The 18,476-nt window shown below is 39.4% G+C and overlaps 1 protein-coding gene across 1 annotated transcript; it reads left to right on the top strand.

The window, feature by feature from the left end:
- The first annotated feature begins 11,066 nt into the window (after positions 1-11,066).
- On the top strand, positions 11,067-11,915 carry LOC135110018 (uncharacterized). Its single transcript, XM_064022009.1, has one exon. It carries the CDS (start codon positions 11,067-11,069, stop codon positions 11,913-11,915), a length of 849 nt encoding a protein of 282 aa, XP_063878079.1.
- The last annotated feature ends 6,561 nt before the right edge of the window (positions 11,916-18,476 follow it).

Here is an 18,476-nt window from a genome sequence, read left to right as displayed (position 1 = left end):
ATGCTCCATTTCATTAACCTTTAGAAATTCTGAAAATACGCTCGAGCAAAATTGTGGACCATTATCCGTCACAATGCGAGCTGGAAGTCCATGAGTGGCAAAGACTGGCATTAAGGCTTTTATAGTAGCTGATGCTGTTGTTGAACTCATAGGTATTACTTCTGGCTGTTTACTATAAGCATCTACAATTACAAGGAATGAGTGACCAAGGAAAGGACCTGCAAAGTATTAATCTAATCTTTGCCAAGGCTGTCTAGGATGCATGCGTGCTGGTTTAGGATTATTTTGAAAACCTGAGCAGTTTGGGCACTGTTTTACACATGACTATCATTACATCTATTCCCGGCCACCACACATACGCCCTTGCGATCTCCCTTTATTTTACAATACCATGATGGTTAACATGTATTTCACTCAAAACTTGCATTCTTAAACTTTCTGGGATAACTACTCTGGCTCCCCTCAGAATACGTCCTTGTTCTGCTGACAATTCTGACCATACCTTTAGATAATGTTGAAATTCTGCCTGCTCTGGCACTGTTTCATAACCATTAACTAATAACTGTAAGATGAGTGACAACACTGGATCTTGTTTAGTGTGATGTCTTACCATTTAAGCTGTAATAGGTAAGTTATGACATTCTACCATGAGTTCACTTCTATCATGTTTCTCAGGAGCCCATCCCACTGGCAAACGAGATAAGGCATCCGCATTTCCCATTTTCTTGGTAGAACGATACTCTATATCATATGAGTATGCTGCTAGTGTGACTGCTCACCTTTGCAGTCTAGCGGCTACTAATGTTGGTAAACCTACTTTTTCAACCAGTATTGCAAGAAGAGGTTTGTGTTTACTTAGGTAAATTTTGCCTTTTCATATAACTTAGTTACACCGTACACTAATGCTAGTCCTTTTTTTTCTATCTGTGAATAGTTTTTTCTCAGCTTGGTTAAGTGAGCGTAAAGAAAATGCAATAGGTTTTTCTGACTCATCCGGCATTACATGGGCAATTACTGCTCATAAGCCATGAGACGATGCTTCGCATACAAGTTTTACAGGCAAATTTGGTTGACAATGGGTGAGAAATCTAAATGAAGTAATTTCATCCTGTATGGGGTTAACTGCACTAGTGCATTCTTCAGTTCAGTTCCATTTTGTGTCTCGTTTCAGATTATATAGGGGGTGAGCTATAGTTGCTAATTCTGATATGAATCTGTTGCAGAAAGTAACTAACCCAAGAAATTATCTTAATTCATCAACGTTCTCCGGTGTTTTTGCATCTCTAATAGCTCTTATTTTTCCTAGGGTCTTATGAATGCCATGTTTATCCACCCAAGTATTCTACCGAGGGTACGGTGAATTGACATTTGTCTTTACTGATCATCAGCTTAGTCTTTCGTAAAGTTTCATTGCAAGTGTTGAGCTTCATTTTGCCCAGCTACTAGAATGTCATCGACAAAAAAAAATGTACCTGGCTTGCCTATGAACAATTTGTCCATTTTCTGTTGCCAAAATGCTTGACTACTGGCTACACCGTAAGGTAATCTTTTAGGTCGGTATAAACCTAGGTGTGTGCTAAGAGTACATATTTCTTTGGAAGAATCATCCATTTCTAACTGTTGCAAGGCCTGTCTTAGGTCAAATTTTGAAAATACTTTTAAACTTCCAAGGGCAGCAAACATATCAGGTTTTGGAAGAGGATGTTGTGCTACTTGCAACTGAGGGTTAACTATAACTTTATAATCCCCGCAAAGTCTAATGCCTCCATAATTTTTTCATTACTGGGACAATGGGGGTGCCCCAATCAAAGTAAGTGAATTTCTCCCACGATCCATTATCAACAAGTCTCTGAATCTCTTGTTCTACCAATGGTTTTAATGGACCTACAGTATCCTTATTCTTCGTCCTGTATACCTGATAAAATCCCTTGGGGTCCGTCTTCGCCTGGCTGGCTACCTTTAATTCATAATTGTCCTTAGCTTTCCTCGTTAACTTCCTGATTGTTCTAATTCATTATATTGTGTCCTTAAAACTTCTTCACCTGCCCTTAATCTCTTATATATATATATATATATATATATATATATATATATATATATATATATATATATATATATATATATATATATATATATATATATATATATATATATATATATATATATATATATATATATATATATATATACTTCTCTTACGCCCTATGTAATGCTTCAACCTAGCAGTCATCCATTTAGGGTCATTTTTTTGTGATCTTATTGTCCTATACGGGATATCTGCTAACTGACCTGTATGAACTTTACGAAATATTTATACAATTCATCTACATTTACCTCACCTAATCCCCTCATCTCGGCCCCTACCATCCTCTCCACTCCTTCATCTATTCGCCTCGAACTCACCTCTCTCATTTTAACATGACCTGACATTCCAACATACTCACACCTATCTCCCCCTTCCTCTTTCCTCCTCCCCTTCCGGACACATCTTCCCTCCTCTTGTCCTACAACCTCACTTCACCTCTCTCATCCTGCCTTATCTCTCTGAATTCCGTCCCTGACCTGACCTCACCCTGCATCCTTTGCCAGTCCACTCCTTGGAGATACCTTTTTTTAATTCTTCAAAATTTGTTCTCCTAAAGTTAGGTATTTTACTAGTGTTTTTGTTTCTAACAGTTTCTTCCCATTCTAAATTGTACCTAATTTCCCTATGGTCACTGTTACCTAGCTGTCCTCCAACATCCACCTGCGTGACTGCTTCCTCCCTGTTAGTAAGAATTAAATCTGAAATATTATTCCCCCATGTGGGTTCTACGACTACCTATTTAAAAAAAAAATTATCCTGAATTACCTTAAGACCTTACCTAAACACGTCCGTTCACTAGGAACCCTGACCTGAGACATGTGAAGCATACTCCGTACATGGACGGATAAGGCCCTAGTACAGAGTTAGCAGCTGTGGGGATGATAAAAACTGGCGGAGAAGTCTCAGAACGCCTAACTTCATAGAAGCCATTTTAGATAGAAATGAAATGTGAAGTTCCCAGTTGAGTTTATATGTAAAGGACAGAACGAGGATGTTCAGTGTAGAAGAGGGGGACAGTTGAGTGTCAATGAAGAAGAGGAGATAGTTGTCTGGAAGGTTGTGTCGAGTTGACAGATGGAGAAATTGAGCTTTTGAGGCATTGAACAATACCAAGTTTGCTCTGCCACAATCAGAAATTTTAAAAAGATCAGAAGTCAAGCGTTCTGCGGCTTCCCTGCGTGAAATGTTTACCTCCTGAAGGGTTGGACGTCTATGAAAAGACGTGGAAAAGTAGAGGAGGGTATCATCAGCGTAGGAGTGGATAGGACAAGAAGTTTGGTTTAGAAGATCATTAATGAATAATAAGAAGAGAGTTTTTTACAGGACAGAACCCTGAGGAACACCACTGTTAATAGATTTAGGAGAAGAACAGTGACCGTCTACCACAGAAGCAATAGAATGGTCAAAAAGGAAACTTGAGATGAAGTTACAGAGAGAAGGATAGAAGCCGTAGGAGGGTAGTTTGAAAATCAAAGCTTTGTGCCAGACTCTATGAAAAGTTTTTGATATGTCCAAGGCAACAACAAAAGTTTCACCAAAATCTCTAAAAGAGGATGACCAAGACTCAGTAAGGAAAGCCAGAAGATCACCAGTAGAGCAGCCTTGACGGAACCCGTATTGGCGATCAGAAAGAAGTTGTGAAGTGATAAATGTTTAAGAATCTTCCTGTTGAGGATAGATTCAAAAACTTTAGATAGGCAGGAAATTAAAGCAATAGGACGGGAGTTTGACGGATTAGAAAGGTCACCCTTTTTAGGAACAGGCTGAATGTAGGCAAACTTCCAGCAAGAAGGAAAGGTAGATGTTGACAGACAGAGCTGAAAGAGTTTGAGTAGGCGAGGTGCAAGCATGGAGGCACAGTTTTGGAGAACAATAGGAAGGACCCCATCAGGTCCATAAGCCTTCCGAGGGTTTAGGCCAGCAAGGACATGGAAAACATCATTGCGAAGAATTTTAATAGGTGACATGAAGTAGTCAGAGGATGGAGGAGAGGGAGGAACAAGCACAGAATCGTCCAAGGTAGAATTTTTAGCAAAGGTTTGAGCAAAAAGTTCAGCTTTAGAAATAGATGTGATAGCAGTGGTATCATCTGGTTGAAATAAAGGAGAGAAAGAAGAAGAAGCAAAGTTATTGGAGATATTTTCGGCTAGATAGCAGAAGTCACATAGGGAGTTAGATCTTGAAAGGTTTTGACATTTACTGTTAATGAAGGAGTTTTTGGCTAGTTGGAGAACAGACTTGGCATGGTTCCGGGCAGAAATATAAAGTGAATGAGATTCTGGTGATGGAAGGCTTAAGCACCTTTTGTGGGCCACCTCTCTATCATGTATAGCACAAGAACAAGCTGTGTTAAACCAAGGTTTAGAAGGTTTAGGACGAGAAAAAGAGTGAGGAATGTACGCCTCCATGCCAGACACTATCACCTTTGTTATGCGTTCAGCACACAAAGACGGGTCTCTGACACGGAAGCAGTAGTCATTCCAAGGAAAATCAGCAAAATACCTCCTCAGATCCCCCCAACTAGCAGAGGCAAAACGCCAGAGGCACCTTCACTTAGGGAGATCCTGAGGAGAGATTGGAGCGATAGGACAAGATACAGATATGAGATTGTGATCGGAGGAGCCCAACGGAGAAGAAAGGGTGACAGCATAAGCAGAAGGATTAGAGGTTAGGAAAAGGTCAAGAATGTTGGCCGTATCTCCAAGACGGTCAAGAATATATATATATATATATATATATATATATATATATATATATATATATATATATATATATATATATATATATATATATATATATATATATATATATATATATATATATATATATATATATATATATAGATAGATAGATAGATAGATAGATAGATAGATAGATAGATAGATAGATAGATAGATAGATAGATATATATATATATATATATATATATATATATATATATATATATATATATATATATATATATATATATATATATATATATATATATATATATATATATATATATATATATATATATATATATATATATATATATATATATATATTTTATTTATTACTTGCTTAACTTCCTCCTGTGTATTTTTTTTCACCTACAAAACTTGTTCCTAAGCGTGTAGTGTCAGTGTTATCAAAAGATGAGATTCTTTGTAAATTATTTTTTTAAGTAATTAAAAACTTCCTTATTTTTTACTTCCTCTTCTTATTTATCATTGAATATCTAAGCCCAGTGATGTCGATGAAGTTTTTTTTTTTTCTGTAGTGGAATATACTTTAATGTTATTTTGATTTAACAAGTAGTGTGGTTATTTTCAGTTATTACTATTTTTTTTTTTCCAGAATATTTCCGGGTTTCTATATGAATTAGCTATTTTTTTTTTTCAATTAAATTTTGCCAGCTTCTTTTGTTTTCATGAAATATTCTTTCTTCCAGGATATTTTGAAGATTCCTATAATTCCTGTAGTTGTATATCTTTCATCCATACCAGATAAAATGTTGTTTTAGTGCATCGAACCTCACTATTATTTGCTTGGTCCCCTCACTGTGTTTAGTTGCAGGTAGCTGCCGGTAACTTGTTATTGGAATATGATCCCTAATTGCTTTATATTTTGTGTCATGCCAATTGTTTACTGCAGTGTCTATATTTTCTAAATCTTTTTTATCTAGGGTGTCATTATTTAATCCTTAAATACATCCCAATCTGTCTGGAATATTTTAGGTCTAGGGAGGGCTGGAATTAATATTGGTGAAACTGAGATGGTTGTGACAATTGGTATATGATCACTGGTGGTGAGTGGACCAGGTGTTGATTGTATGTTATGGTGTGTCCTATAATTTGTTAGAATAATGTCAGGGGTTGTTCCTCTTCATTGAGTGTAGAATGTAGGGAAACTAGTACCAATATGCTGCAAGGTTCTGTTACGTATGAGTGTCTGTATTTGTCTTCCTTTGGTGTTTGAGTGTTGGTAACCTAAACATGAGTGGTTAGCATTAAGATCAGCAAACATATAAACTGGTGTTTGTCTTCTGAAGAGTCTTATAAAATCTGGAATTGGGGTAAATGTACGAACAGGGGTTTGATATAAGGTAGCAAGTATTATGTTTCCTGTTGCTGTTTCAATTTCCATTGCTATTAGATGATAAATAAAATTATCCATTATCTTATATTTGGTATTTCTTTTTATTGCGATGGTTGTACCATCCGCAGGATTATTCATGGTATTCTTTTTAAATATTTTATAACAAGGTATTTTCATATCTTGATTGATATACAGTGATTGTTTATTAGTATTATATCAGGATCGATTTATCTATATATATTTGATAAAGTAATCCACCTATTGTTCCAGTGTTCAACATTGTGTTGTATTACTTTTAATGAGTGCATAGCCATTTTTGTGTGAGATTTTACTTTTTCTTAGTACTATTGTTATTGTTATCTCTATTTATCATTATTATTTTATTTTTTACTTAGAGAGTTTCCTCTTTCTTCTTTAATCTATTGATGGAGGTGTTTTGTCTGATATTTGGCCTGGTCGTATCTTTCTGAAGACACTATCTTCTACGATGCACCTACATGAGTTGTCTAGTTTTATTTCATTTGTTTCTATTAAGTTTAATATTACACTTCCTTCAATGGTTTGGTCAGAATAAGTACATTTAAATTTACTTTCCTTCATTCCTTTTATGAGGTCCTTAGGAGTCATGTGTTCAGGCCATGCTGAGTTTTCTGAGGTATAAATGTGTAACTGTTTATTTTTACTTTGTATTTTAGTTTTGCTGACTGTTTTGTTCATAGGAATTGTTTCTAGTTTGGTTGAATATTTTCTTTTTGCACTTTCTTGTGTTTGCTTCGTGTTCTCGTCTGTCATCATATTCGCTCCTTCCTCTTCATGTGTCAATTCTTTTTTATAAGTAGACTGGATTTGGGTGTTTTAGGGATCTTGATGATAGGTAAGTTATTTACTGTTAATGTTGCATTATTTTTTTTTTTCATAACATCCAGGTTCAGTGATGCTCATTATGTGAGCTTGTAGCTTGCATATGTATATTTTTAGATGAGTATCCTTATCATCAGGTGATGGTCCTGTGAAGTTCAAATGTGTTAGTGTTGGAAGTTCTTACAGACATTTGCATATGAGTTTATATCCGCTCTCTCTCTCTCTCTCTCTCCGTCTCTCTCTCTCTCTCTCTCTCTCTCTCTCTCTCTCTCTCTCTCTCTCTCTCTCTCTCTCTCTCTCTCTCTCCCTCTCTCCCTCTCTCTCTCTCTCTCTCTCTCTCTCTCTCTCTCTCTCTCTCTCTCTCTCTCTCTCTCTCTCTCTCTCTCTATCTCTCTCTCTCTCTCTCTCTCTCTCTCTCTCTCTCTCTCTCTCTCTCTCTCTCTCTCTCTCTCTCTCTCTCTCTCTCTCTCTCTCTCTCTCTCTCTCTCTCTCTCTCTCTCTCTCTCTCTCTCTCTCTCTCTCTCTCTCTCTCTCTCTCTCTCTCTCTCTCTCTCTCTCTCTCTCTCTCTCTCACTCTCTCTCTCTCTCTCTCTCTCGTCTCTCTACTCTCTCTCTCTCTGCTCTCTCTCTCTCTCTCTCTCTCTCTCTCTCTCTCTCTCTCTCTCTCTCTCTCTCTCTCTCTCTCTCTCTCTCTCTCTCTCTCTCTCTCTCTCTCTCTCTCTCTCTCTTGTCTCTCTCTCTCTCTCTCCTCTTCTCTCTCTCTCTCTCTGTCTCTCTCTCTCTCTCTCTCTCTCTCTCTCTCTCTCTCTCTCTCTCTCTCTCTCTCTCTCTCTCTCCTCTCTCTCTCTCTCTCTCTCTCTTATTAGTCGCTCTCTTACAGCCGCCCCACTACGTAACCAGGTAACAAAAGGAGTGTATAAATGTGCAGAGTGTCCAGAATACATGTTGAGTCTGCGATGGGCAGTGACCCAGCAGCCCTGAGCACAGGTTGATCGCTAGACGACCTCCTATGCCCAAGGCCCACCTGTTCAAAGACACAGCCTGGTACCCCAGTGTCCTAGAAACAAGACTGCTCAAAGAGCAGAACCACAGCTACCTAGGAAAGAAAAATACCTACAGCCAGACTCTATGAAAAGCTTTTGATATATCCAAGGCAACAGCAAAATTTCACCAAAATCTCTAAAAGAGGATGATCAAGACTCACGCAGGGAAGCCACGGAACGCCTGACTTCTGATCTTTCTAAAATTTCTGATTGGGGCAGAGCAAACTTGGTATTGTTCCATGCCTCAAAAACTCAATTCCTCCATATATCAACTCGACACAACCTTCCAGACAACTATCCCCTCTTCTTCAATGACACTCAACTGTCCCCCTCTTCTACACTGAACATCCTCGGTCTGTCCTTTACTTATAATCTGAACTGGAAACTTCACATCTCATCTCTAGCTAAAACAGCTTCTATGAAGTTAGGTGTTCTGAGACGTCTCCGCCAGTTTTTCTCACCCCCCCAGCTGCTAACTCTGTACAAGGGCCTTATCCGTCCATGTATGGAGTATGCTTCACATGTCTGGGGGGGTTCCACTCATACTGCACTTCTAGACAGGGGTGGAATCAAAAGCTTTTCATCTCATCAACTTCCCTCCTCTAACTGACTGTCATCAGCCTCTCTCTCACCGCCGCAATGTTGCATATCTAGCTGTCTTCTACCGCTATTTTTATGCTAATTGCTCTTCTGATCTTGCTAACTGCATGCCTCCCCTCCTTCCGCGGCCTCGCTGCACAAGACTTACTTCTTTCTCTCACCCCTATTCTGTCCACCTCTCTAACGGAAGAGTTAACCAGTATTCTCAGTCATTCATCCCTTTCTCTGGTAAACTCTGGAACTCCCTGCCTGCTTCTGTATTTCCACCTTCCTATGACTTGAATTCCTTCAAGAGAGAGGTTTCAAGACACTTATCCACCAATTTTTGACCACTGCTTTGACCCTTTTATGGGACTGGCATTTTAGTGGGCATTTTTTTTATTAGATTTTTGTTGCCCTTGGCCAGTGTCCTTCCTACATAAAAAAAAGATAAAAAAAAAAGGAAAGCCAGAAGATAACCAGTAGTTATCTGTGACGGAAACCAAACTGGCGATCTGATAGAAAGTTGTGAAGTGATAGATGTTTAAGAATTTTCCTGTTGAAGATAAATTCAAAAACCTTCTATATGCAAGAAATTGTTTTAATTCCCTGGCTATCTAAATTTTTTTTTTAATCAATCCTCAACAGGAAGATACTTAAGCATCTATCACTTCAGAACTTTCTATCTGAACGCCAGTATGGGTTCCGTCAAGGCTGCTCTACTGGTGATCTTCTGGCTTTCCTTACTGACTCTTGGTCATCCTCTTTTAGAGATTTTGGTGAAATTTATTGTTGTTGCTTTGGATATATTAAAACCTTTTGATAGAGTCCGGCACAAAGCTCTCATTTCCAAACTACCCTCCTATAACTTCTATCCTTCTCTCTGTAACTTCATCTCAAGTTTCCTTTCTGACCGTTCTATTGCTGCTGTGGTAGACGGCCACTGTTTTTCTCCTAAATCTATTAACAGTGGTGTTCCTCAGGGTTCTGTCCTGTCACCCACTCTCTTCTTATTATTCATCAATGACCTTCTAAACCAAACTTCTTGTCGTATCCACTCCTACGCTGATGATACCACCCTGCACTTTTCCACGTCTTTTCGTAGATGTCCAACCCCTCAGGAAGTAAACATTTCACGCAGGGGAGCCATAGAACCCCTGACTTCTGATCTTTCTAAAATTTCTGATTGGAGCAGAGTATTGTTCATTGCCTCAAAAACTCAATTCCTCCATCTATCAGACCTTCCAGACAACTATCCCCCTCTTCTTCAATGACACTCAACTGTCCCCCTCTTCTACACTGAACATGCTCGGTCTGTCCTTTACTTATAATTTGAACTGGAAACTTCACATCTCATCTCTAGGTAAAACAGTTTCTATGAAGTTAGATGTTCTGAGACGTCTTCGCCAGTTTTTCTCAACCCCCCCCCCTCCCCAGCTGCTAACTCTGTACAAGGGCCTTATCGCTAAGAAACTCTTTTAACGTAAGAGTAGTTGAACGCTGGAATAAGTTACCAGCGGCTGTAGCGTAAGTTAATACGGTGACCACCTTCAAAATTGAATTAAATAAGTTTTATAAAGAAAATGGTTTCCGATATTTTTTTATTATTTTTTTTTGTGATAATAGTATTTACACTAGATCTCTTCTTTTTCCTGTCTTTCCTATATAAATTTCCCCGATTGTTCCTCTCAGCAATCGGGGTGAACTTTTAGTTTTATTTCTTGCCGGGTAACGCCGGAGGGAGTGGTGGGTGGGGAGGAGCTTCTCCTGTTCTATCCTTGTCTGCTACTAACTATATAGCTCATTATAGATGTAGTATAGTGAACGAGTGACCTCGTCATAGGTCGCAAAGCCTCCTGTCACTCGCCTTTCCTATGTATTCCTATGTATTCCTTCTCCTCCTCCTCCCCTTCCTTTTCCTTCTCCTCCTTTCCTTCCTCTTCTTTCTCCCCATCCTCCTCTTTCTCCTCCTCCTCCTCTTCCACCTTCTTTTTCTTCTTCTTCTTCTTCTTTTTCTTCTTCTTCTTCTTCTTCTTCTTCTTCTTCTTCTTCTTCTGCTGCTGCTGCTGCTTCTTCTTTTCTTCTTCTTCTTCTTCTTCTTCTTCTTCTTCTTCTTCTTCTTCTTCTTCTTCTTCTGCTGCTGCTGCTCCTGCTGCTGCTGCTGCTGCTGCTGCTGTTGCTCCTGCTCCTCCTCGTCCTCATCCTCCTCCTCCTTCTCCCTGTCCTTCTCCTTCTCCACGTCGTCCTCCTCCTCCACTATCACCACCACTATCACCACCACTGTCATCACCATTGTCATAATAACTATCACTACCATCGTCACCACCACTGTCATCGCCATTGTCACCACTATCACCCCAGTGTCACCACCAATGTTACCACCATCCCCACCATTGTCACCACCACTATTACTTCCAATGTCGCCACCACTGTTATCACCACTGTCACCTCCAGTTACCACCACTGTTATCACCACTGTCATCACCATTATCACAACCATTATCACCACTACTGGGACAACAACTATTATCACCACTGTTACCACCATTACCACAACCACTGTCACCACCATTGCCACCACCATTCATCACCACTCTCAATCCACTATCACCATCACTGTCATCACTGCTTTCACCACAACCATCACCACAACTGTCATCACCACTGTCACCATCCTTATCACCACCACTGTCACCACCACCGTCATCACCACTGTCACCACTATTCTCATCACTACTGTCAGTACCATCATCACTACTATTGTCATCACTGTCACCAGCAATATCATCACTATCACCACTGCTGTCAGCACCACTGTCATCACCACTATCACCGTCACTGTCATGACTATTATCACCATCAATGTCATCACCACTGTCATCAGCACTGTCACCACCACTCTCACTACCATTGTCACCACCACTGTCATCACTGCTGTCACCACCACTGTCATCACCACTGTCACCACCACCGTTATCACCTCTGTCACTACCATTATCACCACTACTGTTTATCACCACTGTCATCATCTGTCACCACCACTGTCATCACCATTATCACCACCACTGTCATTACTACTGTCATCACCACTGTCATCACCACTGTTACCATCAATGTCATCACATGTCCCCACCTATATCACCATAACTGTCATCACCACTATCACCACCATTATCAACACCATTAACCAACACTGTCACCACCACTGTCACCACCACTGTCACATACCACTATCACCACCTCTGTCATCACCTATATTACCATAACTCTCATCACCACTATCACCACCATTATCAACACCGTTGATCAACACTGTCACCACCACTGTCACCACCACTGTCACCACCACTATCACCACCACTGTCATCACCACTGTCACCACCACAGTCTCTGTTATCACCACTGCCATCATCTCTGCCACCACCACTGTCATCACCACTGACATCATCACTATCACCACCACTTTTAAGATCTCTGTCATCACTCTCATCACCACTATCACCACTATCACCTCCATTGTCACCACCATTATCATCACCACTGTCACTGTTATTGGTCTCTTTTTTTTTCTTTGTGATGTGCCTCCTCCTTTATATCTTATATATGTATGCATGCATGTATGCATGACAGTGGAAGGTTTGGAACCCTTGTTTGGGAGAGAGTGAATAGTGACTCGGTGAGGGAGGGAGGAAGGGGGAAGAAAGGAAGGCTTCAAGGTTTTTTGGCAGGGTTGCCAAAAAAGTTTAAGTTGCCATGAAAGTTTCATGGGTTCCTTTTCTTTATTATTATTATTATTATTATTATTATTATTATTATTATTATTATTATTATTATTATTATTATTACTATTATTATTACTATTATTATTATTATTATTATTATTATTATTATTATTATTATTAGTAGTAGTAGTAGTAGTAGTACGAGTAGTAGTAGTAGTAGTAGTAGTAGTAGTAGTATCATCATGTTCAGTACTATTTAATTCGCGTGAGTCATCTCCTCTTCCTCCTTAGCTTCCTCCTTCTCGTCCTCCCTTTCGTCTTCACTTTCACCCTCTTCCTCCTCCCTTTCTCCTTCACCTTCACCCTCCTCCTCTTTCTCCTCTTCCTCCCTTTCTCTTTAATCTTCACCCTCGTCCTCCTCCCTTTCTCCTTCGCCTTCACCCTTTTCCTCCTCCTCCTTCTCCTCCTCCTGTGCTATCCTGTCTCTCTCACTAATAGAGAAGAATAGTTACCCAAACAGCCTAATGAGGCCTTCATGGTCTGTTGCTGTTTGATCTTTCTTTGTATTCCTTTGTATTCCTTCTTTATTTCTTCACCTTTCCCCTTCTCTTTCCTCCTCCTCCTTCTCCTCCTCCTCCTCTTTTTTTTCCTCTTCTTTTTCCTTCTCCTCCTTTTCCTTCTCATCTTTCTCCTCCTCCCTTACATCTTACTAGCTTATCTCACCCTCCTTCTCATCATCATCATCATTATCACCATCATCATGATTATCAGAATTATCATCATACTCATCATCATCATCATCATCATCGTCATCATCATCATCATCATCATCATCATTGTCATCATCCTCATCATCATCATCATTATCATCATCATCGTCATCATCATTGCCATCATCCTTTCTTACTCCTTCACCTTCACCCTCCCCTCCCCCTCCTCCCCCTCCTTCTCCTCCTCCTCCTCCTCCTCCTCCTCTTCCTCCTCCTCCTCCTCCCCACTTTTCCCTTTGTTTTCATCCTCCTCCTTCTGTTTCCCCTTGATTCCCTCCTCCTTTTCATTTTACTCTTTGCTTTCTCATCGTCTTCATAACCACCTTTATCATTATCATCACCACCACCAGCATCACAACTATCACCATCATTATCATCACCACCATCACTACCACCATCACCACCACCATCACCATTATTAACATATTCACTATCATCTCCAGGCTTAGGATTGTTATACATTTGTATATGTGTATATGCAAATACAAATATGTGTATACGCATATTTGTAATTTTTCTTTGCCTTAATGTGGCATATTTTTGAGTTCTTAGGTGTTTATGATCGATATTCTATATATAATAGTATTTTTAATTATAATTTCTTGTAAGTCTCATAATGACTAATTAAAAAAATAGGTTTTGAACTGGATTAGGGTACGTACTTCAAAAGTGGCAATTCTACACTCAATTAATAAGGTGTAAAAAAGTGTATTGGTACTTTATACACCAAAAAATTTATTTATTTTTTTCATGTAGGAGGGACAGTTGTCAAGGGCAAAAAAAGTACAATAAAAAAAAGTCCAGTGAAATGCCGATCCCCGAATAAAGTCTGAAGCAGTAATAAAAAATTGGAGAATGTTACTTTTAAACCTCCCTCTTGAAGGAGTTCAAGTCATAGGAAGATGGAAATACAGAAGCAGGAAGGGAGTTCCAGAGTTTACCAGAGAAAAGGATAAATGATTGAGAATACTGGTTAACTATTGCATGAGAGAGGTGGACTGAATAGGGGAGGCTTTCATTTAGCAGGACCAGAAGAGCAGTTAACATGAAAATAGCGGTAGAAGATAGCAAGAGATGCAACATTGCGGCTATGAGAAAGAGGCTGAAGACAGTCAGTTAGAAAAGTTGATGAGACGAAAAGCTTTTGATTCCACCCTGTCTAGAAGAGCGAAATGAGTGCATACTCCATACATGTACGGACAAACCCCTGTACAGAGTCAGCAGCTGGGGATGTGGGGCGTTAGAAAAACTGGCGGAGACGTCTCAGAACACCTAACTTCATAGAAGCTGTTTTAGCTAGAGATGAGATGTGAAGTTTCCAGTTTATATTTGAAGAGAAAGACAGACCGAGGATATTCAGTGTAGAAGAGGGGGACAGTTGAGTGCCAATAAATAAGGGGGTGTAGTTGTTTGGAAGGTTATGTCGAGTTGCTAGGTGGATGAGTTGCGTTTTTTAGGCACAATACTATACCAAGTTTGCTTTGCCCCATTCAGAAATCTTAGAGAGATCAGAAGTCAGTCGTTCTGTAGTTTCCCTGAAGGTTTCATGAAGGGTTGGACGTCTAGAAAAAAAAAAAAAAACGTGGATAAGTGCAGGGTGGTATCATCATCGTAGGAGTGGATAGGACAAGATCATTGATGAATAATAGCAAGAGAGTGGGTAACAAGACAAAACCCAGAGAAACATCACTGTTAATAGTTTTAGGAGAAGAACAGTGACCGTTTACCACAGAAGCAATAGAACGATTAGAAAGGAAATTGGAGATGAAGAGACAAAGGAGTGAAGAGAAAAAAAAGGATAGAAGCAGTAGGAAGGTAGTTTGGAAATCAAAGCTTTGTGCCAGACTCTCTCAAAAAGCTTGTGATATGTCTGAGGGAACAGCAAATGTTTCACCAAAATCTCTAAAAGAGGATGACCAAGACTCAGTAAGGAAACCCAGAAGATCACCAATAGAGCGGCCTTGACGGAACCCATACTGCCGATCAACTAGAAAGTTGTGAAGTTATAGATGCTTAACCCATTCAATAAGATGACACCTATATAGGTGTCATGAAGCGCCAGTGGAATATACGATTACACCTACATAATCGTCATGATTGGATTAAATTTTAGTTGTTGTTGAGCAATCCTGTATCATGCCTTGACTTGCCATGACAATCTCCATATTATGTCCTTGAGGTTCTATTACTCATCCTACAATTTCTTACATCATTACATCTTACAGCCTTACATCATAATTTCCTTCCCTGTGGTCTTTCCTTTATCTTCCATACCCCTTTATTCTTCTCTTCATTCCACCTGGGAGAAAAGACTGGGGTACAGTTCCCCCCTTCCCTTGTTCATTCCTTGCCCTTTTACCCTCTCTTTCTCTCTCTTTCTCTCTCTCTCTCTCTCTCTCTCTCTCTCTCTCTCTCTCTCTCTCTCTCTCTCTCTCTCTCTCTCTCTCTCTCTCTCTCTCTCTCTCTCTCTCTCTCTCTCTCTCTCCCTTATTCAAACGTAAAGTGTACATTCAGATGGAACATAATTAAATAATATTATCATTAGAAAAACAGTACAATGTGATAATTAACTAAAATTCAATATAAAATGTTTTATTTATTTATGGATCTCAATATAATAACGCATATACACACAACTTATCTGTCTATACACCAGTTATAGTTATAAAATAACAGTATATGTTTTTTTTTCTTTTTTTTTAAGTATATTATTTGTCACTAGGTAGTGTTGTATTATGTAAGAAGTTCGATTTGAAATAGTTAACATGTACCATGTACGCAAAGACAGATACATATACAGAGAGAGACAGACGGACAGATGAATGAATGAATGACCGATCGATCAGCCGACACACAGACAGGCAGACAAACAAAAGAGGGAAAGAAAGAGAAAAGAGAAGAGAATAGGAATGGAGACCATAGTGTACACAGAGAGGCCTCATAACAAAAGAGTACACCGGAGTATAATTGCTTAAGGCGTGTTTTCCTTTAAGCCTCGCCCGGCCGCTTATTTCCACTCTGTATACCCCTGTTGTCTCAATACCACTCCCAGCCAAACATGCCTCTGAACGTCATTGCTCTTCTCTGCCAATGGGAAGAAAGCCACACACCACTACCATTATTATCATCATCATATATATATATATATATATATATATATATATATATATATATATATATATATATATATATATATATATATATATATATATATATATATATATATATATATATATATATATATATATATATATATATATATATATATATATATATATATATATATTGACACACACACACACACGCGCACACACAATTTATTCATCGTTAAAACCTACAAATGCAAGTGTCTTATATAAATAATCTTTATTGAATATGGTAGTGGTGTGTGGTTATCTTCCCACTGGTAGAGACGAACAATGATGTTCAGGGATATGACTGACTGAGAGAGGTACTGAGAGAATGGGGGATACAGAGTGGAAATACACCATCCGCCCATCCTTCATCCCACCCGTCCATCATCCCACCCAAACTCACCAACCCATCCACCCTACCATCCACTATACATTAATCTAACCATTAAAAAAAACAACCACCCACTAACTCATCCACCCATCCATCCATTGTCCACTGACCCTGCCAACAACCTACTCACTCATTCACACTCATTCATCCAAAGGGATGAATCCAGCCACACATCCATTCACCTACTCCAAACCCACCATCCACACCTCATCCACACACCCCATCACCCGACAGCCTCCATTCACCCACCCATCAATCCAACTACTCAGTTACCAATCCAACTACCCATTCACTCACCCATCCACCGACGCATCCATACACCAGTTCACCCACTCACTCAGCTACGCAAAAATTCACCCACCCAGCCATCCAACTACCCAGTCACTCATGTACATACCCATTGTGTGTATGTATATGTGTTGTTACACACTTTTAGTTAACGACCATCCTGAAGTGTTTTTTTTTTTTTTTTTTTGATGTTTCAGAGGAATACATTACATCACGCTAAACAGAAGTGTACTTAAAACGATAGTTGTACTAAATAAGAGTGAACTCCTTATCGTCTTACAGGAGAGAGATAAGGTAATATTTTAAACGAGGTGCCAAAGGCATCAAATATTCTATTAGTTCGCAGAGGGACGGGAAGAGGCGGTTTTGTGGAGAGGACGACAGGAATGCCCTGCCACATTAAATGTTTGGTTCCATGAAATGCACAGATATTGATATTGCATGTGTGTGTGTGTGTGTGTGTGTGTGTGTGTGTTGCCCTCTTTCATTGTACAGGTGGTGATGCAGCGTTTTCCTTTTTTTTTTTTTTTTATGTAGGAGAGACACCAACAAAGGGCATAAAAAATCCAATGAAAAGAAAAAAGAAGGCCCATTGAGATGCCAGTCCTCGAATACGGTCCAAAGCGGAGGTAAAAAACTAAGGTATAAGTGTCTTCAAACCTCCCTCTTGAAAAAAAATTCAATTCACAAACAGGTGGAAATAAGGAGGTAGGTAGGGAGTTCTAGAGTTTACCAGAGAAAAGGATGAATGACTGAGAATACTGGTTAACTCTTGCATTAGAGAGATGGACAGAATTGAGAGAAAAAAGAAAGACTTGTGCAGCGAAGCCACGACAAAAGGAGAGGCATGGAGTTAGGAAGATCAGAAGAGTAGTTAGTATGAAAATAGCGGTAGAAGATAGCAAGAGATGCAATATTGTGGCGAAGAAAAAGGCTGAAGACAGCCAATTTGAGGAGAGAAGTTGATGAGACAAAAAGCTTTTGATTCCACCCTGCCCAAAAGAGCGGTGTGAGTGGGACCCCCTAGACATGTGAAGCATATTCCGTACATGGACTGATAAGGCCGCTGTACAGAGTTAGCAGCAGGAAGGATGAGAAAAACTGGTGAAGACGTCTCAGAATGCCTAACTTCATAGAAGCTGTTTTAGCCGAAAATAAGATGTGGAGTTTCCAGTTTACGTTATAAGTAAAAGACAGACCAAGGATGTTCAATGTAGAAGAAGGAGCCGCTTGAGTGCAATTGAAGACGAGGGGATAGTTGTCTAGGGACTGTGTCGAGTTCGTAGATGGTGGAATTTAGTTTTTGAGGCAATGAACACTACCAAGTTTGCTCTAGCCCAATCAGAAATTTTAAAGAAATCAGAAATCAGGCATTCTGTGGCTTCCCTGCGTGAGCTGTTTACTTCCTGAAGGGTTGAACGTTCATGGAAAGACGTGGTATCATCAGCGTTTGGAGGTTAGGACAAGACGTTTGGTTTAGAAGATCATTGATGAATAACAGATAGAGCTTTTAACAAAGCTA

The sequence above is a fragment of the Scylla paramamosain genome, chromosome 19 (assembly GCF_035594125.1).
Source record: "Scylla paramamosain isolate STU-SP2022 chromosome 19, ASM3559412v1, whole genome shotgun sequence".
Lineage (NCBI taxonomy): Eukaryota > Metazoa > Arthropoda > Malacostraca > Decapoda > Portunidae > Scylla > Scylla paramamosain.
Note: the sequence above shows the minus strand (reverse complement) of the source record. Positions and strands in the feature narration are given on the sequence as shown.

Bases quoted from the DNA above. Each gene is read 5' to 3' on its own strand.
- LOC135110018 (XM_064022009.1), top strand. From the start codon at position 11,067: ATGTCGCCACCACTGTTATCACCACTGTCACCTCCAGTTACCACCACT.